General features: G+C 27.6%; 1 protein-coding gene across 3 annotated transcripts in view; it reads right to left on the bottom strand.

Moving 5' to 3' along the window:
• Positions 1–14,162, bottom strand: part of LOC108686431 (tyrosine-protein phosphatase corkscrew-like) — a 34,579-nt gene that overhangs the window by 8,417 nt on the left and 12,000 nt on the right. For 2 of the 3 annotated variants that reach the window (XM_018191742.1, XM_018191743.1), the window contains exons 5-8: positions 6,531–6,643; positions 5,971–6,322; positions 4,986–5,168; positions 4,736–4,912 (exon numbers count right to left, since the gene is read on the bottom strand). In XM_018191742.1, coding sequence (XP_018047231.1) covers positions 4,736–4,912; positions 4,986–5,168; positions 5,971–6,322; positions 6,531–6,643 — 825 coding nt within the window. Of the gene's footprint in view, positions 1–3,738; positions 3,911–4,735; positions 4,913–4,985; positions 5,169–5,970; positions 6,323–6,530; positions 6,644–14,162 lie in introns of those variants that run through there. The other variant, XM_018191744.1, reaches the window with a different exon arrangement.

The raw sequence follows: 14,162 nt of genomic DNA, 5'->3' as shown, positions 1-14,162 counted from the left end.
TAGTTTAAAAAATTGTTCTCCTAATATGAGATGCCCCAAAAAATCGATACAAAAAAAATCGATATAAAGTACAAAGTATATCAGTATTGCAATTCAAAAACTTTATTTCTAAAATACAAATAAACACAGCCAGCATGCGCGAAAAATAAGCGCGAAAAAATGCGATAGATTATACTCAGAACTTGTTTTCAGAGTAGTTGGAATCAAGCATCACAAACAGATATAGGTATTCGACATTCATTCCAGTTGTCTTTTTATTATTCTACAATGACATTTATACTTTAGCAACGATTTTCACTATAACATAAGAGAGTTATTTCATATTAGGAATATCTTGAATATTTCATATTACGAGACTTTGCCTTATAATTTTACTAACTTCTGTAATTAAACAATTCAATATATCCCGTATTTTTCTATTAGTACAACCTTACTCTATCACTACATGAAAAATTTATTGCCAAATATTTATTTATGAAATAATAAATAAGGTTTAAATGCTCATCTCAATGAAACTTGAAGACATCCAAATTCTAAAATCTTGTTTTACAATGCATACAGGCATGATCTAACCGATGTGAACCTGGCGCTCAACTTTATCAAAAATAAAAATTAATACTGCAGGCCGTTTGTACTTCGTTTCTACTTGTTTGTACCGATCATTATTTCATTTGTACCTCAAACAGTTAAACAAAAAGTGAAAAATAAAAAATGGCCAGCGCGCAACTTTAAGATTTTTAAATTTCATTTATGCCATTCGAAAGAGAATCGTTTGTAACCGTTTGTACCTCTCCTACTTTCATTTGTACCTCAAAAGGTTCGGAGATACAGCGCGTTTCATTTTTTGCGCAACCCCTATATAGCAAACTTAGCTAATTTTAAAGATATCGAAATGGGACCAACGGCATTCGAAAGAAAATCGTTTGTACTCGTTTGTACCTCTCTTACTTTCGTTTGTACCTCAAAGGGTTCGGAGAAACTTAGCCAATTTTCAAGATATCGAAATGGGACCAAGATATGAAAATTGGCTAAGTTTGTTTTACAGAAGTCGCGCAAAAACTGAAACGCGCTGTATCTCCGAACCTTTCGAGGTACAAACGAAAGTAGGAGAGGTACAAAAGAAAGTAGGAGAGGTACAAACGGGTACAAATGATTCTCTTTCGAATGGCATAAATGAAATTAAAAAATCTTAAAGTTGCGCGCTGGCCATTTCTTATTTTTCACTTTTAACCGTTTGAGGTACAAACGAAATAATGATCGGTACAAACAAGTACAAACGAAGTACAAACGGCCTGCAGTATTAATTTTTATTTTTGATAAAGTTGAGCGCCAAGTTCACATTGGTCATGATCTAATTGAATTTTAGTGAATTTTCTATTAAATAGTTTTCAATCCAAGAGCAATAAATTGGTGGAACCAATAAATAGCGTTTATTACTTTAGCAGAAACGCCGCTATCTTATTAGGCACCTATTTCATAATAGAGGGCTTTCCTCTATATAAACAAACTTTTGACACATCCATGGGCTCTCCGTTGTCACTCATCATTGCTAACTTGATGCTGCAAAGATTAAAAGTAGTGTATTGCTGTCTTTCAATAACCACTTTTTTATTATCATTATGTGGACGATTTATGCACTGCGGTCATCTCAAATTGATTCTTTACTTAAATGTTTTAATTCGTTTCATCCTTGTCTTCAGTTCACTTAAAAGTTGGAGACGATTCATTAAATTTTTTAGTCATCATTAATTTTTTTATGTCATCATTAAAGAAAAAGAAAAATTCTTAACTTTAATTGATCATAAGCAAAGGTTGTCTGATAGATATTTGAATTTTTATTCCAATCATCCGCTATCTCAAAAAAGAGATACCATTATAGACTTAGTAGATGAAATATTTTTATTATCGGATGACGTAAATCACACAGGAAACTTAAAATTTTAACATCTTACTTGGGAACGATTATTCGCTCAAATTCATTTTTGATACTATTAATAAAAGAATTCGAAAGATTTTTCTGCGACGAAAAACAAAAGTACAAGGTCTTTCCAATCTGATAATTCAACCGATCGAATCTGATGGTTCACAGTTCCGTTCATCTCTTCTATTACGGTAAAATTCAACCAATTTAACAGTAGAAACATCAAAATTTTTTTTTTTTATAATTTCAATAAATTACAGAAATTTATTAAAGTCCATAAAGATCCCCTCCCCCATTTATCTAAGAGCAATGTAGTCTACAAAATCATGTGCAAAGATTGCGATGCTTCATATATGGGACAGACAATTAAAAAAAAAAGTAAAAAAAAAAATTGCCGAACATCGCATTCTTTGAAATACGTCTGCTCATTTTGTGATAATCTAAACACAGATTGCATCTTGGGCATGATTTTGACTGAGAGAATATTAAAATTGTAGATGAGGAACCTTGCTATAAAAAATGTTTGATTTCGAAACTATTCAATATCAAGAAACAGAAATACAGCATTAATTTACAGAGAGATACAGAAGATCTTGATAAAGCTTACATATTAATCGTAAACAAGACATCACATCGTTGCAATATTAAGTTTATGTTTTAACTATAAGCTTCTCAGTTAGCGTTAGATTACCGTAATCATTATAAGCCAATAAAATTTTAATTCTTGTATGACATTTTATATATCTTTATACATTTTTAACTTTAATTCATAACTGACAGTTTAGATATTTTTATTTCTGATATCTATACTTTTTACTAGTATTTATTATTTAATTATATTGACTATCTTAATCATTTTGACGAGCATCGGATACAAATCATGTGAAGGATAATTATATTGCCATTTCGAAGAGTGACGATATTTCTATTTATTTTAATTTATAATTCTATTCTAATAGAACATTTGGAAATTCTCTAACAACCAGTCTTTCAACCGCTTGCGAGCAATTTCGTTCTCTCTACGTATCAGTTATCAGGCTTCATCTTACATATTTCTCTGCGTTAACTCTAACATTTAATAATTATATTTATTGTTATTGCGTCTACTCAAAATATCTGAGAATGGCACAATCGGTACATGATACCGGAACATGTAATATATGTATATTGTAATATTCATAACTTACATCTTATGAATATAATTAAACGTTTTATATTTCATATGTTAAGATTTTAAATTTGACTCTTGTATGTCCTTCATTTTTTTACATTATTATTTAATAAAAGTTCTTTAATTTTATCAATAAAAATTAAAGATCGTATCACTTGAATTATATTCTTAATTTATAGAATTTAATTCAGCGCTAGTTATTGATATCAAATCTTTTATACGAATCATACATAAAATTTTATGAAATTTAACTTAATGTCAGTTGTTAATATTAAATATTTTATACAAATAATACATATCATTATCAATACATATTAGAATTAAGTAAATAACAAAAATAGTATCGATTAGATTTTTTTAATTTTATAGAATTGAACTTGATTAGTTAAGACTGTAACATTTGGGTTTTAATTTTTAATTTGGTATAGTTTTCTTCGAAGAGTAATTTTTGACAAAGAATTAAAGCTGCTATTACTTGAGTTGGAATAAGAAGACCTTCAATAAGAATATCTTTGAAGAGGAATTAAAACTCTTACTACTTGGGTTGGACACTTAAGTTTTATTCGAGAAGTACGTCTTAGCGCCTCTTTTCACCTTTTTTAAAAAGATAAGTTGTACTCATATATTTTACTATATATTTTACATATATTCTGCTGTGTAATTTAATAATAATGTTCTTCTTTTATACCAAAAAACGGAATAAAGGTAAAAGAGATATGAGGTCCATCCCATCTCTCCTCTTGCCTAGGGAAAAATCGATCGTCTGTAGGCAGGAAAGAGGTAGGGTGGATCTTGCTTTCGTGAAAAATCGAATCCCTCTGGAAATACATATTGTATCTATACAGGGTGATCTAGGCCATCTGCACGGATCGACACATATATTCCTCATGAAAAAGTGAATCGAAAATATCAATAACAAAATGTGATATCAATAGTTTTTAAACGGTGTTTAAAACTAAAAAAATCCTTTTTACTGAGTATCGATCATATAACTTTTTCTCTAAAATGAAATGTGAAAAGTGAATATTTTTATACAAAAATTTTCACTTTTCACGTTTCCACTCTAGGAAAAAAGTTACATGATCGATATCCTGATGTAAATAACATTGCATCACATTTGCAATTGACATTACTCATCAATTTAAGAATATCACAGTAAATGTTAATATAGAGATTTCACCTTTATTTATTCGGTATCGTGCCATTTAGCAGCATCCATCAAAGCCGCGTTCGCGCGGCCGGCCGCTTAGCTCCGCCGCTCCTAATAGCGCGAATTTCATATCCTGTAGTTGGACATCTTCTAGAGCTCATCGTTTAAAAACTATCACATTTGCTATTAACATTTTCGACTCATTTTTTCATGAGGAATGTATGTGCGAGTCTGAATCACCCTTATATGTAATATATGTATAAAGCAAATTATGTTCTTTAACACTGATGAAAGCTGATTATTTCTTAAATTTTTTTTAATAACTTTTTAACGGATAACCGATTAAAATTTGTTGGAGGTTACTCAAGATCATGACCTTGGTAATATGTATTATATCAAGATCAAGATCCGAGCGAAGTCCCCTGTCCAGTATTTTTAATATTTATTCATTGTTTTAAGAATATGAATATATATTTATATGAAGATACATTACTTGAAAGTGGTAATGATAAATTCTCCTGGACTCGGAAAACTCCGGTTTGGTTCCTTGTAAAAAAAATTCACGCAGTGTATAATCAGCGGTTGAAGTTCGAGATACAGCACGCACTTTCCATTCGTTACCATATTCGGAACTTTCTCCTTCTTCCGGCCAATAACGCGCACATTTGTTCTAAGAAAATGAAAGAGAAAATGTCTCAAAAAATTAGCTTTCCATTCTGTAAGAGCATTTAGAATTCACGTACCTTTCCCCTCTCTATTTCCTTAGTAGTCATAACGATCACACGAGTATTCTCCTGATAAACCATGTGCCAAAAATCTTGTATAGTATTCGGAAGACAACCTTGCGTAGCTATGTAACATTTGCCAAATGATGAATCATCACCACCGCTATCAACAGTAGTACTTGTTTCATCTCCTTCTTTGTTCTATAAAATCATTTTATCGTATAAAAATAATACAAATTTTATAATACTATACAAAATACACAAAATACTCAAAATACTATACAAAATACTCTCCAAAATCTGAACTATTCTTTCAGATTCCTTGATTAATATAAAATCAATTTTTCAATGAAAATAATAAGACATACTAATTCATAATAAAAAAAAATTATATTAAACAGGACTAAATGTTTTTTATAGACTTTTGAACACGATGCAAACACGATGTTGCAAGCAAAAAAATTTCAGCACATCAGATAAGCGAAATAATTTCCAAAATAATCGAGATTTAATCTCCAAAAAATGACTTTCCTAATAATATTTGATATTTTTTTTGTAAAAAAACAAGATTAACATTATCTAGAAATTTCAATATCTTATACAGTTAAGTCATGAAAAATTTAAATACAGGATTTTTGTAAGATGGCAAATTTTTGCCTAATCATATATCGTTACTTGAGAAACACAATCCTAAAGTGAAGTTGGAGTACTAATATTAAAAATTAAATTGATAAGTAATTTAATATTATTGCTGCAAATAAGCGTCTTAGAAAGCTGTTAATAATTTGATGCTAATAAGCATTTTAAAAACTATAAATTTTTTGAAGTTTAAGTTAGTTTTAATTTTAGATTTTTAACTTGTTTTTAATACATATTAATGTGAAAAATTGAGAAATTGCATTAAATCATGAATGCTCAACATCTTTGCTAAAAAAACTTTTTAATGATATTCTTAATTTCTAAGATGCTAAATATATCAAAGATATCGATAAAATAATATTACCCTTATGTAATTAGCATTAATATAATCAGCTCCAGGAATATCAGACACTATGTTTTTTAATCGTACTCTAGTATGATCAAATGGTAAAATGTTTTTATAACGATTCTTGGCACGATTTTCTGAACGTAAACCTTCTTTTCTTGAAAACATATGCCGGCATTCTTGCTGTTGCAACGATTCGAATTCTTCCCAAAAACCAGCCTTTCCTTTGCCACGACCTGCTCCATCCTCATTGCTTCCACTAGTTCCATTCCAACACAGCCAACCATTGGAACAACCATTTTCTTTGTGTAATTGTCTAACTCTGCTTTCGATACTACTAGCATTAATACGCGTTGCATTAAATGGTTGCCTATAAATAATTAATGATTTGAATTTATTAAAAACATTGTAATGCTCTAAAATTGAAAAATACTATAGAATAAATCAAAGTATTATAAATTTTAAGTAAAGTTTTCAATATCTATAATTTTTACTTTATATATTATTGTATATATAAATATAAAAATAAATATAAAAATACATAAAATAATACAAAATAAAATATATAAAATCCTTACCGAAGATGAACAACGCTTCCACTTGTTTCAACCATTGGATTTCGTTTATAGTGTTCTATTAAATCGCTAAGACTGTCAAACTTGTATCCACCACCTACATCATATTTATTATCCTGCAATATTAATCAGTTTCATCTAATTTACTTGCTTGTAATATAGTCAAATATTTATTTTAATTATCCCTATATATACATACATACGCACGCACACATATCACGCACGCACGCACGCACAATGTTTTTCTACCTGATACAACTGAAAAAGTAATAACTTTAAACACACGAAGAAATAAATCTAGAAACTTAAATAAAACTTTTTGCAATACCTCGTATTTTTTAAATAATTTATCACCAGCTCTTTTATGCTATTTTAAATTCAAAGGCTCCAAGTTTATATATTAGTGGTGGTTATAAAAATAGAACCATATAAAAATATGGTATCTATATAAAAATTAATAAAATTGTTATTTTATCGTCTATCTACTCGTAATGTTATTTATAATACATCACCAACAATTCATATCAACTAACATACGAATTATTGCTAAAATAAAATTCATATTATATTGAGAGAATCCTAAAGTTCATATATTGCAAGAATCCTAAAGGTCCAGTGCTATAAATAGTCTGCTCATAATAATAAAGTCAAATTATTAATGTAATGATGGAATCACACGATGCTCAATTTCTTGAATGATAAGCATGCATGCATGCATACATATTACTATTATATATATTGCATGTTACTACTTGCATGTTGCATGCTTGTTTTGATACATAACGCATACATAACGCTTGACAAATAACTATAAAATTAGCAATTGTTTCTTTTGATTGGTTTATACCTTCATGCGAGAAAAAAAGCTATGATAGCCCAGGAAAATTAGATTTTTTGGAGGCAAAATTGTCATAAAAGATTTACGAGAAGTTGTTCGAAATGACGTATTATACATACAACATACTAAGTTTTGACCATCAGCGGACTTGGAAAACTAGCTAGCTTCAAAAAACTCACTAAAAAGTTTTTCAAAAATATCTCAGAAAGTATCCATTTTATCGAAATAAAGGTCATTATCAAAAAAAAAGCTGATAAAATCACGAATAATTTTATTTTTTTATTTTCGACGAAAGTCGTATGATCAATACTTTCATAGATAGAAATTTTTTGAAGAATATTATATTTTAACATTTCGAAAACAAAGCGATTTTTCACTTTTTTGGTAAATATCTCGGATCTGGCTACTCTCTCTTTTTCTCTTTTACGTACAAAATACTTCTTATGAAAATTAAAAATTATTGAATTTCCTACAAAATTATATACTTCGGGTAATATAGAAGAAGAAAAATAATTATTTTTTATTTCTGTATAAATAATAAAGAAATGCAAATTTATTTTTCGGAAAAAATTCTTCACCAAAATACCGATAGAATAGATTGGTAGAAATGCAATTTGCCATATACGAGATTTCCAATACTAGCAACAATTGTAAAATAATATTTTTGCAATTTATATATCATAAATTGTTTCTCCTCCTTGTAGACTTTTAAATTTAATTAATTAATTAATTATGCTATAGTTTATTATAAGTGAAAAATCCGATTAAAAAATCATGAAGAAGCACATTTAAGCCGTTAAAAAGATCTGTCCGATTTTATAATAAATTCAGGTACCCAAAATTTACGGATACCCGAAAATTACAAACATTCAGGTCTCTACCCGATCCCGAAAAAAAATTCCCGATCCGAATCCGAGACTTAAATATTCGTAATTTCAAGTATCCAACACATCCCTAATGCATACGTATTTAAATATAAAAGTAAAATTTAATTTGAATAAAAAATGAAATAAGACTTGTACAAAATTAAGAAATACAAATTAATAAAAATATGTGTTGCGGCAAAAATATGACAATACAAAGAAATATAATATATATTTTTAACTGATTTATTAATTAAAAAAAAACAAGTAAATTAAGGCAATTAGGAATGAGCACTGTAATTGTAATAAAAATAACTACGGATACATTCATTAATGTGTAATATATTTCAAGACATTAAGATTTGTTAGTCATTTAAGAGCACCAATTCCAGCACCGATTACGCACCCGATTACGAATCCGAAATATTTACATAAAATTTTAAAAAAAGTTTTGTTCAAAAATAAAGGGACATTCTTAAAATCATAGCTCGGAAACTATTGTTGTATAAGGACAAAAAAATAATTTCATAGGGAATTCAGTAACTTTCAATTTTCATAAGAAGTATTTTGTACGTAAAAGTAGCCAGATCCGAAATATTTACGAAAAAAGTGTGAAAAATCACTTTTTTTATGAAATGATCAAAAATACAACATTCTTTAAAAAATTCTATCACAAAAAGTATTGATCGTATAACCTTCAAAAAGAAATTGTTCGTAATTTTATCAACTTTCTTTTTGAAAATGATCCTTATTTCGATAAAATGAATATTTTCTGAGATATTTTTTAAAAACCACACGTTTTATTAATGGAATCAGTTTTTTTAATGGAAAGTGAACTGGAAAGTGTTCCAAGTCCACTAGCATGGCAGTCAGAACTTTTAATATGTTGTATAATACGTCATTTCGAATTTCTCGTAAACAAATCTTTTATGGCAATATTTTGCCTCCAAAACGCAAAAAAAATTATTTTCCTGGGCCAATAAAGTATAATAAATATAAAAATCATGTATATCGGCATGCAACGCTCAATGCATGAACGAATTCTGCATTGCATGCATATTATTCAAGAAATCGAGCAATTTCTTTATTTATTAATATAAAAAAAAGTTTGTTTAATATTAATGTGTTCTAAAAGACAATACAAAGAAGTATAAAGCATATGAAAATCAATATAATTAATTACAAATGCAAGAACTGTAATATGATATATAAAATATATTAAAAAATTTTATAAATAAACATACACTGTAAAACACATCATATGTTTCGGCTCTTGGATTGAGATCCTCAGATCATCCTCAGATAAAACAAAATTCATAACCTTAAAATTAAAATTAAAATTCATTTCCATCGTCATAGAAAAATAGTGATAAAAGTTGTTCAGCGATTATATAACAATTGATGAATGCCTCACCGAGACCATGAATTTCTTGCAAGCGATTTACTGACCGATTGTTTGGAATTTCATGATATTCTAATTAAAGAAACGTATTCGTTAACCAATAAATAAAAATAAAAAATTAAAATTAAAATCTGTTAAAATGTTATCTACTTTTAAAATTCTGTAAAACTGTGTTTATTCTGTGTTTAAAAACCAAGTAAAAACATCATTTCAATAAAACATTCACCAATGTGATCACAGTTATCATTTCTTAAAAAGAAATATTTTATCAAATTTATCATAAAATTGTGTAAATTATAAAAGGTAATCAAATAGTAATAATACATAATACATAGTCACTATATTAAAACTTATATTATATTAAAACTTGATAATCAGTACAGATCGAATTTTCCAGAAAGAACTTTTTGAAAGATATGTTAACGATAAGGCTGACTGTCACTATCTGAGCGGTAATTAATAGATTGACAAAACGACTAGATAAAAATAATGCCAAATTTTGTTTATAATTGATATATACGCTTTGTGAAGGTCCTCTGTGTTTGTTTGGAGATTAAAACTGTTTTTTTGCTTTTTAATATTTAACTTTCAGAAATTAAGTGTTTATAACATGGCTCTTCATTTATCTTCAGTATCTGGATGTTATTCCAATCCAAATCATGTGTCATCTGCAGTCTATATTCGGTGATTACAGAACGGGTAGATACATTTCCAACGAATATGATTATGGTGTTTTATAATTCTGGTTTTAAATTGTCTACCCGTTTGTCCAACATATGGTGTATCACAATCCTTGCACATGATCTGGTATACTACATTGTTCTTTGACCAATTTAAACAAGAATCCTTTTATACTTTAATGAACTTATTCAATTTATTAGAGCTATAATAGGAAACTTTGATATTCTCTTTATTATATAAATTTTTTGAATTTCTGTTATCAATGAAACAAACAGCACAATAAACCATGTAACATTCCTTGTCTCATTACTGTTGTTGAAATCATGAATACTACTGTTCCTCTACGCTGAATGCTTCTGACATTGATTGTGTCAAAAATGAATTTGAGAGGATAATCGTTCTCTATTAGTATATTAACAATCAATGTAAGATTCTTGAGAGACACTGAGAAAAAAATATAGTCAATTTTAATAAATATTTAGTTCAATACCGCTAACTAAACATTTACTTACAATAAGTAAATATTTGTTCAATAAAAAAAAATTGTTCAATCAAATTAACATTTCTTGTTTTAAATAAATATATCTTTATATTTAAATATTTAGTTGGCAGTATTCAACTAAATATTTATTAAAATTGACTATATTTTTTTTCAGTGTATGATAGAATTCAGAGTCAGATAATAATAAAGCCCTGTCTATCAAACCAAAAATTATACCCTTCTTTTGAGAGATAGGATGACTTGAAAAATAATTTAAAAACTTCCCCGAATAAGTTGGTTTTTTGATACCAATCAAAGGTTAAATGTTTTTCTTTGATTATAATCGTCACATCAAGGAAATTTAGTGAGTCAGAACCTACTTCTAACATGAATTGTAAACGTGAATGAAACGAATTAAAATTTTCGAAAAATGAATTTCAGACAAAGGAACAGCAACAACTAGATCGTCAGCATAAAAAACGATAATAAAAAAGAAACTTTAGAGATTATTGTAAAATAACAAAGATATTTTCTCTAATTTTTGCATTACTAAGTCTGCAATGATGGATAATAACGAGAACTCATGCGAAAATATCGAAATTCTGTTTATAGATAATATTATTAAATGTAAAATGTAATATGTTGAATATCTAGAATAAGAGCCATCAAGAACTCCGTCTTAGGTAAGTCACATTTTTTTTTATGAAATTTCAATTGTCATTTACACAATCGATAGCCATATCTAATGGAATGTTAGTAAAGAGAGAAACTACATCCAATAAGATTAATTTGTAATTATTGTCAATTCTAATCCCTTTTAGATCTTTAACAAGTTGCAAACTATTTTTTATATAACTCTCTTTAGGAATAGTTTCAAACATGATGTTGTGTAAAAATGAGGAATATAACGAATTATCTATTGAAAACACTATAATCCTGGACAATTCAGTTTGTGAATCTTCGGCACTGCATAGGCCCTCTGAAGTCTATCTTCACTCATCACTATCTGAACCCATCACTACACATAATATAAACGTCTATAGCTTGAGCTTCATTAATATATATTTGCAAGTCCTCCATCTTATAAGTATAATTCTGAGAGATGTCATTTTTTACAAGAATTTCTTTTTATTATTTCATACATATCTGTGTCACTAAGCATTTCATTCACTTTATCAATGTAAAAATCTTTTTCTCTTGGGAAGGTGACATTACCCTTGTCAGCATGTGTGAATATTATGTTAGAATTTAATTTTAAAAAATCTTTTGTGACAGTTTCTAATTCTAATAATTTTGTATCAATGGGTATTATGAAAAGAGAAGAGGAAATTAAGTAAGAGGTTATTGAGTATGGGTATAGAATGATTTGTAATATCAATTTTTTTATCAATTGACAATTTTCAAGTGCTCTATATTATATACTCTTAATGAAATCAAAAATAATGTTCTTTTTATTTCTATTTGATAACCCAAAGTTCTCAAGTTGTAAAAAAACTCTGCATATCGTTCGGAATGGTTGTAGAAGAGAGATTCACAAATCATTTGTTTCTGACAGAGAAAAGAAAAGATGAAATTTCATTATTTAAGAAGGAATTCAGATATATTAATTTTGTGGATGAAAGATTTGATTATTATCACAACAGGATGAGAGATAGGAGAGGAACATTTTAACAGATTTTTATTTTATTCAGATTTTAATTTTAACTTTTTATTTTTATTCATTGGTTAACGAATGTTTCTTTAGTGCCCTATACTTCTTTTGAAAACTAAGAGTCCTATACTATTTGTTATTTGATTTAATTAATGTGTTCTCATGAATAAATATAAGTAAAATTATATAAATAAAATTTAATCAATTATTTAAAATAGCAAGGAAAATAAAGTGAAATATTCACTAAAGAGCTGATGAAAATAAAGTTTTAATTTCATACAATGAAGAAAAATCGCAACAAGAAATTAAAATTAAAATTAAATTAAAATATTGGTCATTCTTAAAAAACGATGCATTAAGACTCAAAAATAATGAAGAAACTTTTAATTCTAATTGAAAAACAACATTTTGAATTGATCATTAAATTGTACGTATTTCTAAGATAGATTAGGTTATTATCAAATCAAATGAAAAAATTCATTATCAAATGAAAAAATTGAACTTAACCTTACTGTAAATGCATGTATGTACGATTCGATGAAGATTCTAAGAATATAATTTAAATAATAGAGCTGCTAATCCCATATTTGAGTTTGATGACTGTAATATAGACAATTTACAAAAGATCATATGAAATGGGGTTGTTGAAAAAATATTTTAAAATGAAGATTTTGGTAACAATCCCTGATTTGGTGATTTTCTCACATAATATCTTCCATTATATCCCACTAAATTTATTTTATAATAGTTTTGTCTGATTATAAAATACTTCTTCACTATTTTAATTTCTTTTTTATCACATTGCCATTTCATACAATCTTTTGTTAAGTGTAATTTGCATCTCATATTCTTCAAACATAACGTACATGGTTTTTGTACCGTATGTTATATGTATTATATGTACATTTTATACGTATTAATAAGTATTAGTAATACAAAACAGGCGCGCGCTATTTAGCATATATTTGACATTATTAAACTGCATATAACTTCACTGTTTTATAATAATTTTTTTGTCAAAATTCATGCTTCGTGAACGACAGTTATCAATGACAACAAATATTCACGAAATAAGAATATAAAGAGAATCAATCAGTGTCGTGAAAAAAAGGCAATAATATATATTCGAGAGATTCGAGACATTTATAAATAAAGACAACTTGGATAAAACAAAATGATGAGATTGCTTTAAAACATTTGTAAAAATGAATGAAAACTATGCTTATCCTCCCTGATAATCAGTAAATAATCGTAAAAAGTGATGAAAGACACATGAAATTCTTTTATTCAATGCGCATGCATTATTTTCACTTACACGTGCTTTTATCACTTTTTACAATTATTTACTATCAGGGAGAATAAGCACAATTTTCGTCCATTTTTACAAATATTTTAAAACAATCTCATTATTTTATTTTATTCAAATTGTTTTTATTTATAATGGCATATAATAAAAATTAACGTGTCATTTCTCACTTCTATATTGAGAAAAAGAATTTTGTTAATTTAGCAAGCCACCAGTTCCTTTAATCGGTGATCAGTAAATATGTGACAATTTTGTTATTGTGATTGCTGCTAGTTTGCTATATCAATCAATTATTAGTAACTGAAGCAAATTATATAGAATCTAATCTATCTTTTGGATAAACTTTAGGTTCGTTTACATAGAATTCGTAGATGATCGTGAAATCTTAAGTCATAGGAAACCTACCAAATATA

The sequence above is a fragment of the Atta colombica genome, unplaced genomic scaffold (genome assembly GCF_001594045.1).
Source record: "Atta colombica isolate Treedump-2 unplaced genomic scaffold, Acol1.0 scaffold18, whole genome shotgun sequence".
Taxonomy (NCBI): Eukaryota; Metazoa; Arthropoda; class Insecta; order Hymenoptera; family Formicidae; genus Atta; species Atta colombica.
The sequence above is the reverse complement of the archived record's forward strand: the minus strand, read 5'-3'. Positions and strand labels throughout refer to the sequence as shown.